This window comes from Pistacia vera, unplaced genomic scaffold (assembly GCF_008641045.1).
Source record: "Pistacia vera cultivar Batoury unplaced genomic scaffold, PisVer_v2 Contig46, whole genome shotgun sequence".
Classification (NCBI taxonomy): domain Eukaryota; kingdom Viridiplantae; phylum Streptophyta; class Magnoliopsida; order Sapindales; family Anacardiaceae; genus Pistacia; species Pistacia vera.
Genome location: NW_022196290.1, coordinates 398,363 through 421,114, shown reverse-complemented (window position 1 = coordinate 421,114; position 22,752 = coordinate 398,363). Strand labels below are relative to the sequence as shown.

The following is a 22,752-nucleotide window of genomic DNA, read 5'->3' as shown; positions in this document are numbered from 1 at the left end:
ACTATTAAGAATATTACAAAAACATAATATTCATTGTTTTAATATATTAAAAATTACGTTTTTTTTTTCTTTTTGTATGTTATACATGTAACATGTCAAAACAAACAAATATTTTGTTATAGTTAAAGACAACTCAATTAAAATCTAATCTAACAGTAATAACCAAACCAAACCAAACCCTTGTTTGGGTCAAATGTTTATAGCACTGAGTCCAAGTTCATTGGAACTTCATCTCCCATATGTTCAAATGAAAGGTAATAGTTCTACATACCCACCAAAACAATAGTAAACAACAATATACAGGCCGCCCATGAAGCTGAAATCAAGTCTGTCAAACTACTCCCTTATTTTTTATTCTTAAAACAACCGATTTATGATAGCTGATTGCTGCCAAAGACATGAAGACAATTTGCTAAATTCCCATTCGTGAATTATAAATTTATAAGAATATTTTAACCGTATAATGTTGTCGTGGAAGTCATTACATAGGGTGTCAGAAGTAACTGACTTGTCTGAAAACTAGGAAAAAGGTAGCACTCGGCAAATGTTTATACTCTCTTAGCAGCGCGTGAGCGTGAGGCTTTCATATTGCTGCCCAAATTTGTCCTCTGTTGTTGGACCTGTGCTGTTCAAACTGCTGACCCGAATTTCTTTCCTCTTTTTGTACCGGTCGTCCCAATTCAAAGCCTTAAATCCAGCAAAAGTGTGGGAAGTGTGAATCGATATGATCTTTCCATGTGAGGACTGCTTTCCATGTGAGAGACTGCTTAATTTCATCAGATTTTATACAATGTTTTGTTATATATAATCCATTAGTTGCTATCATCTCATGATATACAATACAACAGCCCGCAGATCTCCTTCAAGCTTTCTTAGGTACCTTCTTCTTCTCCAATTGACTTTTAGACGATTGTTTTGGTTATGTTTAGGTTTTTTCTGGGTTTTCTTTTTTTCAAATGGGTGTTTGGTGTTTTATTTGTTAGACAAATGTTTTGTTTGATTTTAATTCATTGATCATGATTTGCTAGCTTGTAGTTTTTTAATGGTGTTCATGTTGTATTGAAATAACTTTAAGTCCATATTTGATTTTGTGTTTAAGGATGTGAACGTGAGTTTAGTTATATTTATAGTATTTTGAAGTAAGATCAGGTGGATGGTTGGTCTTGAATGAATTTATTGACTTGAACAGGATTAAAAATTCTCTCCTTCTGGGTTTGAAAATTTGGAAGGTGATAAAGTTGTTCTTTTTTCTTAAGTTGTATTGAACAACTATGTAGAATCTTTAGCAGCAAACTATGTAGAGTTCTTTCTGTCAATAAAGATATATTCGATGGATCATTTGCAATGTAATGAGTCCATAGGGAGATCCATTATGCTTTACTTTTATGGGGGAAAAAAGTGCATTCCAGACATGGGAATTGAATCAGCCTTTTCTGCAACCCCAATTGGTTCAGAATTGAGGCTCATTGAGTTAAGTCGAGTTGATTGAATCACCATTTTTGAGTTGTGAATGCAAATTACTGGCTTGGCATTTAACAAAGTGAATTTCTTGATTTAGCGGGGTTAGCCTGTGTATAGAGTTTGAATGGATGGGATGGGGGGATATTTCGCTGCATGCTATTTCAGATACTATTCAATTTAAGGTGAAAAGTATTCATGATGCTTTTGGCAAATTATACTTAGGGATCCTTAAAATGAAAATGCCGTTCCTCCCAACAAATAAACTAAAGTGAATTCTTAGGGTATAATAGTATTGATTTGTATAACAGCAGTGCAAGGGAAGATGAGAACATATCTTTGACATGTTTGAGCTAGCGTACATCAAGGAAAAGATGCATGAAATCACCTAAGATGATTTGCTCATGTTGCACTGAAAACAAATGACTGCACTACATGAACAAGAGAAAGTAATCTAGGCTGGTTGAGTGCAATGAAAAGTAGTTGGGAGAATATACATTTGAAAATCATGCTTTCTCATGGTGTTTTCTTTTCTACTTTTTTCCTTATAATTCTATTTTATACTTGTTGTTTTTAGCTAAGAAAGATGCAGTTGTTTGTTTGTTTGTAAAGTTGATCAGTCATGCTCAACTTGTTTCAATTTCTTCAATTTACGTTCCTTTTCTAAATTAATCACCTCATTGTCCAAGCAGATGGAAAGCAAGAAGGTCTCCACTCTGAGATCAGAGGACCACCATGATGTTGAGATGGCAATGGTCTCTGGAGGAAATGTTGCCAATTTATTGGCACCACAGCTACCTTGTGATTCTGTCTGCGCCTTCTTGAAACAAGAAAATAATACATCGGAGTTGAAAGAACGATCTAAATCAGCAACAAAACTCTGTGCACTCATAATTTTCTACCTAATAGCTATGGTGGTAGAGATTGTTGGTGGGGTTAAAGCCAACAGTCTTGCAGTTATGACAGATGCCGCCCACTTGGCGATGGATGTTGCTGGATTCTCCATCTCTCTTTTCTCAGTCTGGGCTTCAGGTTGGGAGGCAACGTCACATTACTCTTTTGGTTTCCATCGTCTTGAAGTTTTGGGAGCCCTTATATCAATGCAACTTATATGGTTAGTATCTGCTTACTTAATTTACGAAGCAGTTTACAGAATGGTTCATAAATGTGCAGAGGTGAATGGGACACTCATGTTTGGAGTTGCGGCATTTGGATTTATCATCAATTTAATTGTGATCATTTGTCTTGGTCATGATCATGCTCATGCTCATCATGCTTGTGGTGACAAAGATCATGATCATCATAATCAGGTTGAGGTAGAGAAATTAGGTTTAGTAGCTGAAGGTGATGGAAATTACCCGGTCCCGAGTTCTCCAGCAAAGACAAAAATATTAAACATAAATCTCCAAGGGGCATATCTGCATGTCATGGCTGATCTAATTCAATCAGTTGGGGTGATGATTGCCGGAGGGGTTATGTGGATAAGACCAGATTGGTGTGTTGTGGATCTTATATGCACTTTTGTTTTCTCTGCTTTTTCTGCTGCTACTACACTGCCGATGATTAGAGATGTATTTGGCATACTGATGGAGAGGACACCAAGTGAAATCAATGTTGGTAAGCTAGAAAGTGATCTAAAATGTATTTATGGAGTTCAAACTGTTTACGACCTGCATGTTTGGGCTATTACAACTGGGAAACTTGCATTGTGTTGCCATTTGATAGCTGAGCCTGGAGTCAAGTCTAGTGAAATACTTGATAAGGTTAGGGATTATTGTAAGAAAACATATAGAATTCATCATGTAACTGTACAAATTGAATAGTAGTCAATAGATTCCTCAATATATCTTGTATTCATCTCTTAAAATTCAAAAGATCCACACTGATGGAGTTACAGTTACTTGCTTATTTGAAGTAAGAGTAATCGATAAGTAACTTCTTTGATTAGCAATTAGCGGTGGTCGCAAGAAAGCATCATAATTAAATGAAAATGGCCCTCAACAGTTTATTTTACATGTGCTTAAAGGTAGTCATGCTCTTGTATGCATCTTTTTCTTTTGTCATAATGTGCTCAGTAGCCAGATAACGTGCGATAAGTCAATGGTATAGCTTCAACAAACTTTACCAGACGCTTGGTTAGGTGGTTCAAAGAAAGAAGAAGAAAAAATAGAACAAGTTATGGAATCATATCTGCCACACCCAATACTAATACATCTATTACAAGTTAGCAAGTAACCCGAAAACTTACAATGCCTCATATTCTTCCCCATATTTCTCCAACTCAAATTAAGTCCCCACTTCCCACTCTAACATCTCCCCTGCATACATCAATTTTCTACTTTTAAAGCCAATGTATTAAGAAATGGGGCAGAAGAAAAGGCTGAATTACCTAATTAAATTTCACAAGCTTCCTTATCACAACTCAATCAAGTAAAAATGTATTCTACATGTCTCTCTCTCAGCCAAAGATTCAAAAAAAAAAAAAAAAAAAAAAAAAACATGAAAAAGAAAATTGTCTGCTTGGTAGTAATTCTGTTTCCTTCCTCAAATATCCACATCATCTTAAGTAGAACAGCAACCTTTTTTCACATTCCCTGATGAGTCCCCGACATTAATAGTGGTTCCTTGGCCGGGAACAGTGGTAGTAGCAGTTGCCTGCTGGGCTGCCAATGCTTTTTTGCTTATGATATGGTAAATCTCCGTCAAAATTGTCTGAAATGCCTTCTCAACATTGGTCGATTCCAGTGCAGATGTCTCAAGAAATGAGAGACCTTCCTTCTCAGCCAAGGAATGCCCATCCTCCTCTGGAACAGCTCTAAGATGATTTAAGTCAGACTTATTCCCAGCCATCATTATCACAATGTTAGAATCAGCATGATCTCTCAATTCACGGAGCCACCTCTGGACATTGTCAAAAGTTTGCCTCTTGGTTATGTCATAGACAAGGAGGGCACCAACAGCTCCTCTGTAGTAAGCACTGGTGATTGCTCGGTATCGCTCCTGCCCTGCTGTGTCCCAAATCTGTGCTTTAACTGTCTTTCCTTCTACCTGCATCAAAATATTACAGGTAATAAAAGAAGTTTAATAGTAAAAAAAATCATTGACCTCCATCTTCACAAAAAATCCATCAGACAGTTATATTATTCACAGTCACGGACAAGTTATTCGCTTCTTTGAATTATATGAAAGTCAATTGACTATTGATCTTACAACTTCAACATCATAATAAACTTCAAAAAGGACCTCACCACCCCCACACTGTCCCATTCATCATTATATTAAGTGTTCAATCAATATGCCATTATCTATATTTCTCGACCAAACAACTATGTGTTCCTTTCACTAAGATGTCCTATTGCACTCTGATTAAGTTTCAGGTATAGTAGTTCACAGCAAGAAAAAGCATCCAATACAAAAATTTTCCATTCACAGAAACCTATTAATTATAAAGTATAATCAGTTGGTGAAATTTCATCATATGCACAAAATTGCAATTATGACCAACATTTCCCTGTTAATTCCAACAACAATAAACCATTCAAGATGCTCTTATAGATGAAATTTGACTGTAAGAATAAAGAATTGTATACAATTTCAGCCAAAAAACATATCTAATGACCTCCAATACTAAATTGTCAAATTAGACCTCCAATACTAAATTGTCAAATTAACTTACAAGATCCCTCGTTCTTCTCACCACTCAAACTACAGGTAACAATACCAGAGCACTTTTTCAGTATCATGTAACATCAGTAACACAGAAACATTGTACCAATTGTTAGTTACAAAAAGGCGTTACAAACACATAAATAAGCTGAACATATCAACGAGCTCAATCAAACTCTAATTTCCAAATAGATCAAGCGACACGTCTTTTAAAGAGAATCACCTGAAGAGTTCTGGTGGCGAACTCAACACCGATAGTGGATTTAGATTCCAAGCAAAACTCATTCCTCGTAAACCTCGAAAGAATATTTGATTTCCCCACACCAGAGTCGCCGATCAACACGATCTTGAACAAATAATCGTACTCGTGATCAACTCTACTCGCCATCACAGCCTCTCCCTCTCCGATCTCTCTTTGAACACCTGTAAAAACAAACAAACACACACAACTCAAAATCAATCAAATTTCACTCGAATTTTGAAAAAATTAAAGTGACAGATAGGTAAGTTAAGAGTGTTCTTACTTTCAGTCACAGGCGGATAGATCGAGAAGAGAGAAAGAGAAATGCGACTTTCGGTACGGTAATTGGAGGAATTGCAGGGACTGAGTCCAATGAGAGAGAGAGACAGGGGGAGTAATTGGAAACAAGAAGAAGAATGAAACGGACAGGGAGGGGGTTTTTATATATACTTTGTTTCGGATGGAACGGCGACGTTTCCTTCAAGGGGAAAAATGACAAAATAATGAGGTGGCAACTGACAGTTGCAGGCTGGCAGGTGGTGTGCAGTGGATGTTTAGTGATTGCCACGCCCTTGTTACTTGGGATTATTTTATTTAAATTTATGTTGGGGTTGGTTATCATAGGCTCACATCTAGCTTTTTCAATGTAACAGAATCAATTATGCTTGCCACGTCATCAATATAAATTAATCAATACGAAAAATTATATTAAATACAGTACATTTTTCTTGATTAACAGACTAAAAAGTATTTAATTGATTTATGTACTTTTAATGTGAGGTTTATTTTTATGATACTAAATTACTAATCAATTATACGTGGAATTAGAATTATTCTTAACAAAAATAAATAATTTATAATTCTTTTTTCTTTATATATAAAATTATAATATTCAAGGAATACTAGGAAAGTGACATGAATAAAAGCTAAACTTTAGTATATTTGATATTTAATTTATAATAAAAATATTCAAGAATAGATTTCAGTGAAAGTGGGAAATTTGTTGAGTGGTAGTAAGGAAGATTATGCATAAAAATTCAAGAACGCTATGATTTTTTTATGGCATGTTTAAGTAAGTGCTCTTAAAAGTTAATTCAAATGAATTATAATTACAAATTAAATGGCTAGAAATTGTATTTATTTTATTTTGTCAATTTGATTGACTATTATATTGTATATATGTGATTGAATTTTCTCAATCCATCATCTCTTAAACTAACTCTGAAGAATAAATTATATTTAAACTATTTTATTATATTATCAATTGATGTTTGTTTGGAGTGATAATGGGTTTTAAATTATAATTATTATAATATATACACATGGTAGCTGGATTTTCAAATTCATTTATCATAAATAAAAAAATATTAAATTATTTAAGAGTAGACTATAATAACTTAATAGGGCATGTCGGCTGATTTTTTTTTTTTCTTTCTCCTGAAGTCAATGATTGAATCATTATACAAGAACGGCAATGAAAAGTTGACCATTTGCTTCTGTTACAAGATTGTATTATGGGATTTATGATTTTTATTTCTGACGTGATTAAGACACTGTTATAAAGGACAATTATTTACTCCGATAAGTGCACCCTTATGATTACATCAGGCGTATTATAAAAGTCACCACATTTTTATGTTAGGTGAATTTAAATCATGATAATAGTTTTTGTGTATGTTTTTACATTACAACCAATAATTGTAGTTATATGACTATGTTACATATGATGATTTTATGTGTTACATATAAATTTTAATAAATTTATCTATTATCATGTTTACTATATTATAGTATTTGTTTTAACAAATAAAAATTATTTAAAAAATCAAGTAAGAATCTATTAATGATAGGTCAAATAATAATATTTAATTTCTCATAATATTGTATTTTTTTTTTTAAAACAAGGTGTCGTACACTTCGGTTAGTCCCCGTAAATGATAACCTAAGACCGTATACTCTTAATCACATATCTAAGCGCTCATATTACCTACCACTTTGAGTTACCTAATATATATATTTTAAAATCCTTTAGTATTGTTAGGATTGGGTTTTGTTTATTTCACAATACACAGCGAAATAAATTAAAAATTTAATATTCTAATAAAAATAAATGATATTTGAAAGAAAATTCAATAGAATTGATTTTTAATTATTAAATAAAAGATTCTATAATTTGTCGAAATGCAAATTTTATTATAATATTTAATAATATTATCACAAACACCTCCAATCATCTTGACAATTTCGTCCTACCAAACGCTAGTCTGTTTCGTCTTTTTCAATTGATTCGGTGGGCATAGGGCTATCCTCCAATCCACAACTCGGAATGAAATAAACCCTATACCCAAACAATCTCCACACTCTTTCCCTTCGGATAGTCGTGTGAAAACCACGCGTCACAAATAGCGTAAGACAAACTCCCACTGATAGAATTCAACAAACACCTCCACACCGAGTTTCGATCGTCCGATCCGTTCACATCATCAAATCGAAACTCCTCAGAAGAAGAAGGAGAAGATGAAGAAGGAAGACACGGTGAAGCTGATCAGCGCGGAGGGCTTCGAGTTCGTGATCGACAAGGAAGCTGCCATGGTTTCGCAGACCATCCGCAACATGCTCACCTCTCCGGGTTTATCTTTGTCTCTTTTATTTATTTACTTTTTTTGTTGCGCGAAAGTACCTTATTTCATGTAATTTATTGCATACAATTTGTATGGTTGATGACGAGTGTTATGTTTTGGGCGAAAGTTACGGTACCGTGATGTAAAATCCCGTAACGTTACTGGAATCAACGGTTTAGTATCGCATTGTCAGTACTTATAATTTTATAACCACACATCGGCAATGAAATTTGAATTGTAATTTGTGAATGTTATCATTTTCGCGTTTTTAATTTACCGATAATGTTACCGGAGTGTAAATTGTGTAATTACTGTAAAATTAGAATTGTATTGATGTGTTGCAGGGAGTTTTGCTGAAACACAGGATGGAAAAGTGACATTCCCTGAGATAAGCACCACCATTTTGGAGAAGATCTGCCAATATTTTTATTGGTCTCTTCAGTATGCCAGGTTCTGTTTTTTCTTTAGTAATTTGTATTCTTTTGTGGAGACATTATTGCAGTCTATTGATGTATTTACTTGTCTTTTGATACTGTAAATTTGGATGCAAAATCCGAGTTTTGTCGACTATGTGTATTGGTTAATTTTTAAAGTTTGGTTTACTTTGAGAAACAAGTACTCTATGTTGAAATTATGCTTCGCAAGTTTATTAGTGTTCAATGGAGCAGTAGCTCTATAAGAATTTAAAAGCTGCTTTTCTCTACTTGCATTATTGAAGAATGTCATCCGTTCCATGTGGGAAATGACTATTTTGTTGATAGGATCTTAGCTTTATAGTGAGATGGGCAGTGCTTCAGTCATCATTGTTGAGTTCATTTTACATATTTTGAAGACAAGTACATGCTTTTGATCCTCTCTATGTCAGTTTTTAAACTAATATGAATAAGCTTTTTTTTTTTTNATATATATATTTTAAAATCCTTTAGTATTGTTAGGATTGGGTTTTGTTTATTTCACAATACACAGCGAAATAAATTAAAAATTTAATATTCTAATAAAAATAAATGATATTTGAAAGAAAATTCAATAAAATTGATTTTTAATTATTAAGTAAAAGATCCTATAATTTGTCGAAATGCAAATTTTATTATAATATTTAATAATATTATCACTAACACCTCCAATCATCTTGATATTTTCGTCCTACCAAACGCTAGTCTGTTTCATCTTTTTCAATTGATTCGGTGGGCATAGGGCTATCCTCCAATCCACAACTCGGAATGAAATAAACCCTATACCCAAACAATCTCCACACTCTTTCCCTTCGGATAATCGTGTGAAAACCACGCGTCACAAATAGCGTAAGACAAACTCCCACTGATAGAATTCAACAAACACCTCCACACCGAGTTTCGATCGTCCGATCCGTTCACATCATCAAATCGAAACTCCTCAGAAGAAGAAGGAGAAGATGAAGAAGGAAGACACGGTGAAGCTGATCAGCGCGGAGGGCTTCGAGTTCGTGATCGACAAGGAAGCTGCCATGGTTTCGCAGACCATCCGCAACATGCTCACCTCTCCGGGTTTATCTTTGTCTCTTTTATTTATTTACTTTTTTTGTTGCGCGAAAGTACCTTATTTCATGTAATTTATTGCATACAATTTGTATGGTTGATGACGAGTGTTATGTTTTGGGCGAAAGTTACGGTACCGTGATGTAAAATCCCGTAACGTTACTGGAATCAACGGTTTAGTATCGCATTGTCAGTACTTATAATTTTATAACCACACATCGGCAATGAAATTTGAATTGTAATTTGTGAATGTTATCATTTTCGCGTTTTTAATTTACCGATAATGTTACCGGAGTGTAAATTGTGTAATTACTGTAAAATTAGAATTGTATTGATGTGTTGCAGGGAGTTTTGCTGAAACACAGGATGGAAAAGTGACATTCCCTGAGATAAGCACCACCATTTTGGAGAAGATCTGCCAATATTTTTATTGGTCTCTTCAGTATGCCAGGTTCTGTTTTTTCTTTAGTAATTTGTATTCTTTTGTGGAGACATTATTGCAGTCTATTGATGTATTTACTTGTCTTTTGATACTGTAAATTTGGATGCAAAATCCGAGTTTTGTCGACTATGTGTATTGGTTAATTTTTAAAGTTTGGTTTACTTTGAGAAACAAGTACTCTATGTTGAAATTATGCTTCGCAAGTTTATTAGTGTTCAATGGAGCAGTAGCTCTATAAGAATTTAAAAGCTGCTTTTCTCTACTTGCATTATTGAAGAATGTCATCCGTTCCATGTGGGAAATGACTATTTTGTTGATAGGATCTTAGCTTTATAGTGAGATGGGCAGTGCTTCAGTCATCATTGTTGAGTTCATTTTACATATTTTGAAGACAAGTACATGCTTTTGATCCTCTCTATGTCAGTTTTTAAACTAATATGAATAAGCTTTTTTTTTTTTTTCCTACCTTTCACTAGCACTGATTGCATAATGGAGCTAAACAAAGATTTGAAGCCTTCAATTGTATGCCTTTTTTCTTCATAATGCACTATGTTGACATAGAATGTTGCTCTTTTGGTCAGGGGTAAGGAGACTGATTTCCACATTGAACCTGAACTAACTCTGGAGCTGATGATGGCTGCTAACTATCTCCACACTTGAGTGAATTACTGTACTTGCTTCTTGAGTGGCGAGTACTTTTAACATGGTAAGCCTTCTGCTTATTGTCATTTTCTGGTTACAAGTTTTCATTATGGTATATACTCTTCTGTTTGTTGGTTTAATCTGTTGTTTAGTTAGCTTCAATTTGTTGCAATCTGACCTTATCCCTTTTTTCTTTGTCTAGCTCAACTGCTTAAGGATGATATTGTTGCCTGAGAAGGCTTAAAGATACTAGGATTCTGTTTTAATGCCCTGCATTGGAGTTCATTGCCACTGCAAAAAGTTGTATTCAGAAGTATATTTGAATGTTAATTGTCATTACTTAAGAGTAGTGTAAGACCTATGTAGCCGAAAATGTATGTAGTAATTGAATGATTTAACTTGGTTGCTGTATGCTATAGAACTCAAGTGGCAAGTCTTATGAAGAGAAACATTGTTTCATCATGTTCTCTGTCAAAGAAGTATTTTGCTTGACGTTCTTAAGCTTATATAATGTCATACTTTTATTAGTCACGTTTAGTTGTCAACGATTGTTATGTACATTCTGAAGGCAGAGCTTAAAGATCACTTTGGTATCTTTGAATCAGAATGGGACTTAAAAACTCAAGCAAATAGCAACTGCAGATTTCCTTTAGTAATGAACATTTTACTTATAAATGAAATGGCCTTGATTTTCATATTGGTAGCCTTACGTTTCTCTCACATTTTTTCCTTTCCCAATCCTCCATATAAGCAGTATCTTTTAACTGGTTGCTACCAAGTCACAATTTCAGAAATAAAGGTAGAAATAGCANAATTGTATGCCTTTTTTCTTCATAATGCACTAAGTTGACATAGAATTTTGCTCTTTTGGTCAGGGGTAAGGAGACTGATTTCCACATTGAACCTGAACTAACTCTGGAGCTGATGATGGCTGCTAACTATCTCCACACTTGAGTGAATTACTGTACTTGCTTCTTGAGTGGCGAGTACTTTTAACATGGTAAGCCTTCTGCTTATTGTCATTTTCTGGTTACAAGTTTTCATTATGGTATATACTCTTCTGTTTGTTGGTTTAATCTGTTGTTTAGTTAGCTTCAATTTGTTGCAATCTGACCTTATCCCTTTTTTCTTTGTCTAGCTCAACTGCTTAAGGATGATATTGTTGCCTGAGAAGGCTTAAAGATACTAGGATTCTGTTTTAATGCCCTGCATTGGAGTTCATTGCCACTGCAAAAAGTTGTATTCAGAAGTATATTTGAATGTTAATTGTCATTACTTAAGAGTAGTGTAAGACCTATGTAGCCGAAAATGTATGTAGTAATTGAATGATTTAACTTGGTTGCTGTATGCTATAGAACTCAAGTGGCAAGTCTTATGAAGAGAAACATTGTTTCATCATGTTCTCTGTCAAAGAAGTATTTTGCTTGACGTTCTTAAGCTTATATAATGTCATACTTTTATTAGTCACGTTTAGTTGTCAACGATTGTTATGAACATTCTGAAGGCAGAGCTTAAAGATCACTTTGGTATCTTTGAATCAGAATGGGACTTAAAAACTCAAGCAAATAGCAACTGCAGATTTCCTTTACTAATGCACATTTTACTTATAAATGAAATGGCCTTGATTTTCATATTGGTAGCCTTACGTTTCTCTCACATTTTTTCCTTTCCCAATCCTCCATATGAGCATTATCTTTTAACTGGTTACTACCAAGTTACAATTTCAGAAATAAAGGTAGAAATAACAATGCGATAAAAAAAAAAATTTGTTAATGTTGAAATTTTGGCCTTTGATAATAAGAAAAGCTACAGTAATAAACAAAACTAGTTGATAAGCTTTAAAAGCTCGTTCAATGATTTGTAGGAAGAACCTCCTTTTGTGATGCTAAGTTCAATCTCTTTCATCAAATTCTTAATTCTATGCCTAATCTCTTCCCCTTCTTTTTCTACCATAAGCCTTCTTACAGTTTTCTCCATCTCTTCACTGTCCAATTTGTTACCCAACTCCAAGCCTATCTTCCATACGTGACTTACATACCTTGCATTCACCCACTGATCTCCAAAACATGGTCTACAAATCATTGGAACCCCTTCACATATACTTTCCAGGACCGAATTCCAACCACAGTGGCTCCAGAATCCTCCAATTGCACTGTGTGCTAATACCTCCTTTTGCGGTGCCCATTTCACAATGCACCCATTTTCTCCTACAGCTTCTTTAAAACCCTCCGGCAGTAAATCTGTTTCATCTGTACCATTAATTGAAGTCGGCCTAACTACCCATAAGAATGGTTGCTTGCTGTTCGCGAGGCCCCAAGCCATTTCAACTAGCTCTCTGTTATCTATGGATGCTATGCTCCCCAAGCTAACATATATGACAGATTTATGAGCTTGGTTGTTAAGCCATGCAATGCAGCTAGTGTCCTCCTTAAATAAGCCGCTAGAGGAGGATGGGGCAATTTTGGGCAAAGGGCCAAGTGGGAAGTTTGGAACTTGGCATTGCCGTTGGAGTTCCGTCAGTACTGATTTTTCAAGGCAGTCCGTGGTATTCCAAATGACAGCTGAAGATGTTCTTATTTTGTACATGTTGGTTATCAGTTGCAATAAACTTTCTGGTATTTGAATCCTTGGAACAGGCAGGTCCTTGAACCGGAGGGGATGAAGCCAAGGCACTGGATCGTGCAGTATAGTATCTGTCCCAGAATAAAAGATCATATCAGTTATTGGTGTTTATGGAGAAATTGATTAGCTAAGAAGATCATTGCTAGAGGGAAAATCAAACGATATGGAAATGTCAAGGTATAATTCTTGCAAGTTCATTTGCTCTACTTTAATTACAAGCTAATTCAAATCTGACTTCTGTGTGTACTAGGCAGGTAATTCAAGGCACATACCTTTCAAGGGGATGTAACCTTCTTCCTTGAGCCGGAAAATGGCAACGCGAGCTGTAAGTGTGGCCGCGCTGGTGGTGCGCAAGATCATGCTTTTAAGCTTCAGTTGATTAGCTGCTGCTTCAGAGAAGTACATGAGTTCATCATAGATGATGCACACAATCTCACCATATTGGCCATGTTGTTCCATCATCTGAACCAAGCATTTGCGGAAAGGTGCTAAGCAGTTCACATTAATAAGTGCTATAGTATCAACTAAATTCGCCGTGGAGATAATATGATCAGGTACGCCATCTGGTAAAGATCGGAAGTCGAATTCAGGGCGCAAGGAAGGGTTAGGAGAATTGAATTGGGTGTGAACAACTGTGATGGATAAGCCCTTTGAGTGAAGAATGGAGCCAAGCTGAAGCATTGGAGTTATGTGGCCTTGATATGGACACGGCACTAGCACCACTCGTCTACATTTCTGTCCTTGTTCTTCCATATCTCTTCTTGCTGGTTTTGGCCACTCCCCTGAATGCCTACAAACAAAATATTTATAAAAGTCTTCAGGTAACCTGATTTGTTTGACGGGATTGGGTTATTTTTTTATTTTATTTTACTGCAGCCAGAATAAGTTAAACTTGCTGACTCCAATCAGATCTTTCAGAATCATCACCATTGTCTCATTAAGTGGTAGCTTTCAGCAAGCACATGCAATTATTGGAACTTGGGATCTTTTTTTATTGGTGGAACAGAGAACAACAAAATCTAGTTACTTGAAGGCACGGAATTCCTACTGGTGAGCTGCTGCTGGAAGACTGATTTGACAAGGAACTGAGTTCACATTGCCTGTTTGATATGGTTGCTATTTTTATATATTAAAATCATATGGAATTGCTGTGGGAAACTAGCTGGATTTAGGAATATGTAATACTGGTTTCTCTTTATGAGTACAAAAATATTGGGATTTTTTTTTTTTTTTTAAATAGGTCGTCTGTTTAATCATTTTTCATTAGCCTATCCAAAATATGCATTTATTTTCTTATTCTGAAAATCCTATTTTATTTTATTCAATTTTTCAAACCTTCTAAGTTTGTTAATTTAACTAAACACTCTAAAAAAAAAAAAATTTAAAAATTGACAAAAACACTCCTATCCACTCACATTTTCTAGATTCTGGCCACCACCGTCAGAAGATGGTCAAAATCTAGTATAATGGCATACTATCGGCTGGATCTGGCTTGTAGTGCACCGATTTATCATTTTTCGATTAAATCCATAGTGGATCAGGCTGAAAAAAGCCAGATCTACAACCATATCCTTGACTATCGTTGATAACCAAACATGGCGAGATCTAGCATTTTCTGGTCAGATCCACAATGGATATGGTTGGAAAAGGCCATCTCGACGCACGATCGACCAGATCCAGTCGGTCGTGCATCGATACGGCAACTCCGGCCACCCTCCGACGGTGGTGGTGGCTGCCGGTATTTAATGGGTGGGTGGGGGTATTTTTGTAATTTTAATGTTTTTATTATAGGGGTGTTTAATAAATTAACAAACTTAAGGGGGTGTTTTTGTTAATTTTTAAATTCTACATCGTTATTCCCACCCAACTTTTACTTTTTCGAAAATACTAAAACAAACGGGCTCTAAGATGTTTGAGCCAGTTTATATGTATTTCGATTAATTCTTGAAAGAGATTAGCGCAACGATCCACCGTCATAGCCTTCCACTTAAACCTTAGATCTCTTTCTTTTTGTTATACATATATATAAACCTTCCTTGGGATGAACTTTCTTGGAGGAGGAAGATAATTTATTTTATTACTTCAACATGTTAACATGCTAATTGGAAGGCATGATTAGAGGCCAGATCCAAAGAATGCAATCTACAAGGATCCACATTAAGTAAACTAATATCCAACATGATGAATGTTGAGAAATCTCTCGTCCTCTAAAAGATTTGCTGCATACATGACCATGATTTACCATCCAAATTGCCTATTCTATATTAATACAGTAAAACCTCTTTACAGTCATAATGGTGACACTAACTAATTTTATTATTATGAGGAGGTTATAACTTAATAAATGTGTAGTTAAAAAAATTTCTTATTTCATAATTCATGGTTTAGTAGTATAATATTAGGATTTTAATTCATGTTTTAATAATATTAGGGTTTCAATTCAACGTTTCAATTGCCTACTTTTGAAATGGATAGAAGATCGTGTTTTGAAACCAACAAAAATAACTGTCATTGATGGAATTGTAAATACAGTTGCTGCATGGCAACTGATGTAAAGCTACAGACAATTGACAATTGTTTTAAGCATTACAAAATTAGGACTGCCGATGTTGATGAATTGCAAGTTACAAATGAAGTAGATGAGGAGAATCAAAGAGTCATTGTAGAATTGAGTGATCAGATTCGACAAATTCACTACATTAATCGAATGAATATTAATGTCTTCCTTAATCATTCAAATGAGTAATAAGTCATGTATGCTTTAACAAAAGAAGAAATCATTTCTACAATTGAACAAGAAGAGCAAGGAAATAATTATGAGGATGATAGTACGAAAATACAAAAGGTTTCATGTCAAGAAGCTCTAAACATGCTTGAGAAGCTAAAAATGTTTTGGCTTTAATAAGAAAATGTTCATGCTAGTGAGTAATATACCCGCAAGTTAAAAGATGTAATAACAACTCTAAAGCATAAATTATTATCTCAAACAACTTCAGATAAATATTTTATTTCATCTTAAACCTTTAATGTAACATACCATATTTTTTTTTTGCAATATACAGATAATTATTACTATATGGAGGCACATTTCCTTAAGATGAGAATTAAAAAAATTATAACTTATTACAATGTAAAGTTTATTCTTATTTATAACTATCCCAAATTGGAAATATATTTTTTTATGACTATATAGAGTTTATTCCTATATAGAGTATCACTATAGAGAGGTTTTACTGTATAAGGAGTTAATTATATTAATCCTTTTGAGGTTTGATTAAATGAAAAAAATCTCTCATATGTTTTTGAAATAATAGACATTCGTTTGTCTCGTTCAATTTTAAGTGTTAAAATAAAAGGCAAAAGAGTAATTTTGTATATATTTATAAACTTGTAATAATGAAATTCTGAAGATCCACCAACAACAATGAAATTTTTTTTTATCATATTTAAGATATGTAAGGGCCAAACTAAGTTTATTGTATTTGTATTGAGAAACTCGTACAACATTCATTCAATAAATAGAACAAAAATATTATACTAATCTCATAATGGAAGAATATATATTACAATAATACTTTGGGTACTAACGGATTTTATTAACCAGTGTACTAACCTAAAGCATAGTACGGATATTATACGCATAGTACGGGTATCATATGTAATTTTAACAAAAGTTAGTACACTGGTTAGTAAAATCCGTTAGTACGCATAGCATTACCCTATATATTATAGTCGAAATCATGATATCAATTAAATTAAGCTCCGGGAGTAGGAGACTAAGACTTAGTTGGGGCTTTAGATGTGGTGCTAGTTGTGCTGTCACATGCTAGGGCATTATATACGCCTATCACCTTAGGTTTAACATTACTACATTCTGATTTAATAGATCCTTTCTTTCCGATGTAATTGAGGTCAATATTAATAAGCTCCACGCCTTCACATGGTAAACTATTACTACAGTCAAGCTTTACACCAACTGGAGTTGCAGAAGTGCCTCGAATATTTTCAAAACCAACGTTGCTAATCTTTACACGTGATGGAGCCTAAAGAATAGAAAAGAAAGCATTAAGGAAATGGATATTATCGGCTCCGTTTGTTTTGTTATTCCTATTCATATTCTCAATCCTATTCCCAAAATACTTGTTTGTTTTATTATTTGAGAAATGCTTTTTTTTTTTAATTACTTTTAAACTCCTTAAGTTTATTAATTTAATTAAACACCCCCTAGAAAAAAAAAGTTTAAAAATTAACAAAAACACCCCCACCCACCCATAGTTGCCAAATTCTGGCAACCACCGAATCTGTCACAACGGCGTAGAAACGATCGAAAATGGCTAGTAATTTGTCGATCTGGCCTTTCCCGGTCAGATCCACACTGGATCTGGCCATAAGTGACGACCAAAGAAATGGCCGTCGTTGACGGTCAACGACGCCCAAATCTGGCCTTTTCTGGCCGTCGAAGGCCAGATCTGGCCTTTTCCGGCCAGATCAGTGCTGAATCTGATCGGAAAAGGCCATATCGATGCACGACCGGCCAGATCCGACCGGTCTGCGTCGTAATGCCATTTTCCAGTGGTGGTGGCTGGAATCTGGCACTGTGGGTGGGTGGGGGTGTTTATGTTATTTTACAAAATTTTTATATATTGGGGTGTTTAGTTAAATTAGCAAACCTAGGGGGTTTTTTTTTAATTTTTAAAATTTACCTCGTAATACTCACCCTATTCAACTACCTAATATTATTCCCAAAATCCTATAAAAAATAACAAAACAAATAGACCCATCAATATCATTAGATTTGATAAAAAAAAAATAGAATAAAATAAAAAGAAAATTATACCTTTGCATTGCAATCACCATAAGGGCAATAACCTTGATCTATGATAATAGGATTACTGACATTAACCATCGTAATGTCCTCGAAATGCATGTTGGACGCAGAGTTTGCAAAAGAAGCTGGCCAAGTTTTGATTCTCAAGCCATTGTCAGTATTAGTGAGCTTACAACCCTTAACACTAATTCCAACTACAGGTTCTTCATTCTCATACTTTCCTAGGCTTCCAACACTGATGCCATGTCCAGGTCCGCATGAAACTCTGGTAATTGATACATTTTGGCTACCATCACCAATAGAAATACAATCATCTCCTGTTCCAATTTTCGAATCTGTAATTTTAATTCCTCTAGATCTTCCGATGTGTATTCCATCGGTGTTTTTGCTATCAGCAGGTGCAGTGACAGTTAAGTGACGGATAGTAAAGTTCTTACAAAGTAAGAGGTTAACATGAAATTGTTTGCTGTTTAAGGAAGTTACATCTTGGACCAAACCATTGGTAATGGAGTCGAACCTTAAATTCTGTTCATAGAATTAAAATAAAATTTTTGTTAGTGTCATACAAATGAAATACTTTTAATTAGTGGTGAAGGATATGTATGATTGGATAATAAACTTACAATAGCAAGTTGCTTGCAGTTGTTATTATCACAGGATCCCCAAGCTGCAGCTCCCTGGCCATCAAAAATTCCACCACCGGACAATGTAAAGCCTTTAATTTGTTGGAAAGCAATCCAACCACCATCCTTTGTCATTTCACCAACTCCTGATAGGGCCTTGAGGGTACCTTGAACTCGAACCTCAATAGCAGCTTTGCAAGGACCAGCTAAAGTCACTGGACTTAACAAGAATGTTCCCGATGGAATCAACACTTTGCTTGGGCTAGTTGATGCACATGCCTTTTTCCATGTACTCATTAAAGCCTAAGACAAGAAACATAACTTGATTAAAATGACCAAAAAAAAAAAAATAAAAAAAATTAACGAAATCGAAATCCTTATGCAAATGTATGATGTTCATTACAGTAGAGCATTACCGAGTTAATATCAGATCCACCAGCTTTGGCACCATATTTCGTCACATCAAAAATTGATTGAGCTCTAGTCGATGATACAAAGAAACAAATAAGAATGTAATTTTTATCATTTTATCCATTTTCTTATATTGTTCGTCAGGCTTTTGTTATTGTCTTGAAGGAATATTATGAAATCATAGTTCATACCATTTTATACTGCAATGAAGGAAGCTCATGCCTCTAACTTATACCAAACTTTAGCCAAATTTATCTTCTGTTTACTAATGTTATATTAATAGGTTATACTACTTTTCAGTTATTATTTCTTTAATGGTTTTCATTTACGTTAGTCCAACGAAGGATTATGAAATTTAATTGGTACTTTAAAATTGAGGTGCTCTATTCTATTTAGATCCTAACAAAATGAGGATAAATATAAAGAAATATTATTAAAATTTTATGGGTTTTTCTAATATTCTATTTGATAGTTTACATCGATCTATAAATTATATTATGAAACAGGTTATACTAACTAGGTAGAAGAGCCAGCTGTGGCATATTGATATTTGTTCCTACTAATTGTACGATGAATTAGGTTTGCAAAAAGAGTAGACTTTGTTTATTTTCTGTTACATTACATCCTCTTCTGTACGACGAGTTTTGTCCTGAACAAATAAAAGTTTGTGATTGATTTAATATTCAATCCCTTCAGCCAACACTGTATTGATTAATTCTAATTAGGTGACTTAACCAGTTCCATTATAATAGCTTTGTACTGAAGCCATAGCTGATCAACTGTCTTCCCCATGACCCCATCAACTCAGTGAAGAAGAAGTCACTGTACTCACTCTCTTTTCTGTTAAGTTCTGCAACAACACCATTTCTCAGGCCATTAAGGTAGTCAGAAACTTGGCTGTAACATCATACCCTTATCCCACCCCTCACCCTGGCCAGGCTGCACCCAATGACCGGCGCGTAGTTGGCTTTTAACCCAGAAAATCTGCAATCCCTTCGATCAGTCCTCCAGGAGCCTCTCCGTTTCCATGCCACTGCCATATGTGTCATTTCATGATAAAGTACCCCGGTGATCTCTCTTTTCATATCTCCAGAATAGTTTCCGATATAATCCACGTTGACATGAATTTCATTGTCGATGATATGCACTAACCGTCCATGCTGTCGACTAATAGGTGCGTTGGTTACATTCTTCCTGTCAGTTGCGTTGTATTGTTGGAGAGTGTCCAGATAAAATCTGTGGCGGATGCTAGTGTTTGCTTGGTGTAGTTCTCTACGATTTCGAAGTTGAAGCGGACGCTGCCGGTGGTTGTGGTGGCGGTGTTGTTGAGAACGTAGCTGACTGCATCTGCATGGCTTCCTTCTTCTTGCTTCTGCAAGAGTTTAATCTAAGTTATGTTTTAAAGGTGAAGTTTTGAGCAAGAAATGTTTGTACTCTACGGTTTATATAAAATTAGAAATCAATAAGCCAAAAAGACCTGGATTTTTCTTGATTTGAGCTATTAGATTGTAGTGGAATCAAGTTGGTTTACTTCATCATCATTCTTCTTCTTCTTCACTAATCTCCAATTGTATACGTAAAATTCTAATATCAACTTCCTGGAATAGTACACATGGCTTTCTCACCAGAGAAAGAAACCTTGGCTACACATATGTGCAAATATTATAAACTACAACCATATCAAACAAAAGAAAAGATTACAGCCTTTCAAGCGCAAGGACAACGCAAAAAGGCAAACAAGAGTAAACCGCCCACATTAGCAGGCTGGCATATTTGGGTCTTCAGTATTTTCTGATAATAATTATACACGGAGATGGGGATACAGATAAAATATGGTGAAACTACTAAATACTTATTCAACTGAAATATTAAATTCACTATTACCGGAAAAACTGAAGTCTGAGAAAACGTGTAATCTACCACTCCCAAAACTTTCTGTGTAATTTTTATGAGTTGAGGAAGTCTAAAAGCTCATTCATTGAATTGTAGGAAGACCACCCTTTGGGATATATACTAAGTTCTATTGTTCTTTAAACTTTTCACTCTCTGCCTCATCTCTTCCCCTTCTTTCCTACCATTTGCCTTCTTAAAGTTTTCTTTATCTCTTCCCTGTCCTATTTGTTACCCAATTCCAAGCCTATTCTCGATACATGACTACATGCCTTGCATTCACCTTTGATCTCCAGAACATGGTCTATAAATCATTGGACCCCTTCCATATACTTTCCAGACCGAATTCCAACAGTGGCTCCAGAATCCTCCAATTGCACTGTGTGCTAATAACAGTACTTTTGGGTTGGCCATTTCACAATTGCACCCATTTTCTCCCAACAGTAAACAAAACTTGAGATTGCCAAAATGTAGTTCTCTTGTGATCCCCGTTTTTTTAATCCAATAGATATTACATATTCTTTGTATTTTTATCTTTATGGAAGGGATTCTGTTAGTTTTTAAAGTTTTATTGAATGAAATTGCAAGAAAAGGAAGCTGCTGGGTTTTCATGTCACAAGGGGCAAAAATCTGGAGGTTTTTGTAAGAAAACGATGATGTGGCAGGGTTATACTAGAATTAAGAAGAATTTGGGGGCTTTGTAAATAAATAAATAATTTGTTTTATATAAATTTGGCTGCTCGCCCAAATAAGAAGAAAGTTGAGAGAGAAAAACTGAGAAGAAGAGATGGGGAGAGAAGGGAGAAGAAGAAGAGAGGAGAGAAGAAGAGAAGAAAAAAGAAAAAGAAAAGAGAAGAGAAGAAGATTGAGTTCGGCCAAGAGATAGAGTGAGAATGAAGTGAAGCAAAAATGAGGATGAGAAATGTTGGAACAGGTCACTCTATTTTGGTTTCGGTTGTGGAGGAAGAAAGTGCTTGAGGTTGCTTCCATTTTCGGATGAGCTAAAATGGTGAGTGGATCTAAACTGTTTTCCTTAAAAACTTAAGCTTATGCCCTTGCATGTTGATTTCCTTTTACTACCGTCCATTTTTTTTTTGCAAAAAATCCTTACAAGCATGATGTTTGTGATTCGAATGTAGAACTTGCATAAATATGTTTTTAGTGAAATGATTTCTATGTTTGTGCATATGCCTTAACTCCAAATTTTTTCAGCTTTGATATGGTTATTCTCTTCTGTAAACTATCTTTGGCATGCATGTAATGATGTTATATATCATGAAATTTGGAAGTAAGTGTGGACATGCATGTATAAATAATTATGCCTATACCAAATGTTGTTGAATGGAAAGCAGATTTTGTGTTTCCGCCTGTTTGATTGTGGTGATGATGGAGAATTCCAGCTAATTTTGGTAGGGGCTGATTTGTTTGGAAATTAATTGGTGGTAGTAATGGTTGGAATGAAGGGTATGGAAATTATGGATTTTTATATTTGATTAATTTTGACAAGCATATGTGCATTTTTATGCATATTCACAATGTTTGGGATAGAAAAGAAATTATAGGAGTAGTATGTTGGATATGGTGGCTGAATTTGTTGTTGACTGAAATTGGAGATTTAATGCAATAGTTTTATAGGGTAAAGCATACATGTTGATCCTAAAGAACCAGAGTGATTAAAGTTGTTTTTGTTATAAAAAGTTATGATGTGAAATTCTGACAGCCTGAACTTCTGAAAATTTTATATAGTTTCGGGTCTGCAAATGAGGCCAAATTTCAGATATTTGTTTTAGACTT

The 22,752-nt window shown here is 34.8% G+C and overlaps 6 protein-coding genes and 1 long non-coding RNA gene across 8 annotated transcripts; 4 read left to right on the top strand and 3 right to left on the bottom strand.

Moving 5' to 3' along the window:
* Nucleotides 1–381: 381 nt before the first annotated feature.
* Nucleotides 382–3,316, top strand: LOC116144993 (metal tolerance protein B). The gene is made up of 2 exons (XM_031430448.1): nt 382–876; nt 2,151–3,316. The coding sequence occupies exon 2, from the start codon at nt 2,151–2,153 to the stop codon at nt 3,279–3,281; it is 1,131 nt and encodes a 376-aa protein (XP_031286308.1). The 5' UTR covers nt 382–876; the 3' UTR covers nt 3,282–3,316.
* Nucleotides 3,317–3,834: 518 nt separating this feature from the next.
* LOC116144977 (ras-related protein Rab11C) lies at nt 3,835–5,765 on the bottom strand. 2 transcript variants are annotated; one of them, XM_031430432.1, is made up of 3 exons: nt 5,649–5,765; nt 5,348–5,564; nt 3,835–4,506 (listed from the first exon to the last, which is right to left on the bottom strand). In XM_031430432.1, the coding sequence occupies exons 2-3, from the start codon at nt 5,510–5,512 to the stop codon at nt 4,021–4,023; spliced, it is 651 nt and encodes a 216-aa protein (XP_031286292.1). In that variant the 5' UTR covers nt 5,513–5,564; nt 5,649–5,765; the 3' UTR covers nt 3,835–4,020. The 2 variants fall into 2 exon arrangements, with proteins under 2 accessions (XP_031286292.1, XP_031286293.1); XM_031430433.1 differs by having other exon boundaries at nt 5,348–5,547; nt 5,649–5,761.
* Nucleotides 5,766–7,758: 1,993 nt separating this feature from the next.
* LOC116144979 (elongin-C-like) lies at nt 7,759–8,856 on the top strand. The gene is made up of 2 exons (XM_031430434.1): nt 7,759–7,994; nt 8,331–8,856. The coding sequence occupies exons 1-2, from the start codon at nt 7,883–7,885 to the stop codon at nt 8,522–8,524; spliced, it is 306 nt and encodes a 101-aa protein (XP_031286294.1). The 5' UTR covers nt 7,759–7,882; the 3' UTR covers nt 8,525–8,856.
* Nucleotides 8,857–9,245: 389 nt separating this feature from the next.
* LOC116144980 (elongin-C-like) lies at nt 9,246–11,115 on the top strand. The gene is made up of 4 exons (XM_031430435.1): nt 9,246–9,509; nt 9,846–9,951; nt 10,524–10,648; nt 10,787–11,115. Exons 1-3 carry the CDS (start codon nt 9,398–9,400, stop codon nt 10,600–10,602), a joined length of 297 nt encoding a protein of 98 aa, XP_031286295.1. The 5' UTR covers nt 9,246–9,397; the 3' UTR covers nt 10,603–10,648; nt 10,787–11,115.
* Nucleotides 11,116–11,450: 335 nt separating this feature from the next.
* On the top strand, nt 11,451–12,051 carry LOC116144981. The gene is made up of 2 exons (XR_004130346.1): nt 11,451–11,584; nt 11,723–12,051. It is a non-coding gene; the product is annotated as an uncharacterized LOC116144981 (long non-coding RNA).
* Nucleotides 12,052–12,168: 117 nt separating this feature from the next.
* On the bottom strand, nt 12,169–13,983 carry LOC116144976 (UDP-glucose iridoid glucosyltransferase-like). The gene is made up of 2 exons (XM_031430431.1): nt 13,479–13,983; nt 12,169–13,277 (listed from the first exon to the last, which is right to left on the bottom strand). The coding sequence occupies exons 1-2, from the start codon at nt 13,957–13,959 to the stop codon at nt 12,409–12,411; spliced, it is 1,350 nt and encodes a 449-aa protein (XP_031286291.1). The 5' UTR covers nt 13,960–13,983; the 3' UTR covers nt 12,169–12,408.
* Nucleotides 13,984–16,982: 2,999 nt separating this feature from the next.
* LOC116145046 (exopolygalacturonase-like) lies at nt 16,983–21,786 on the bottom strand (the record flags this gene model as incomplete). Its single annotated transcript, XM_031430496.1, has 5 exons — nt 16,983–17,249; nt 18,044–18,559; nt 18,658–18,960; nt 19,074–19,137; nt 21,734–21,786. Coding segments are annotated over 5 exons (1,203 nt in total), but the record flags the coding sequence as incomplete, so codon positions are not given.
* Nucleotides 21,787–22,752: the final 966 nt, after the last annotated feature.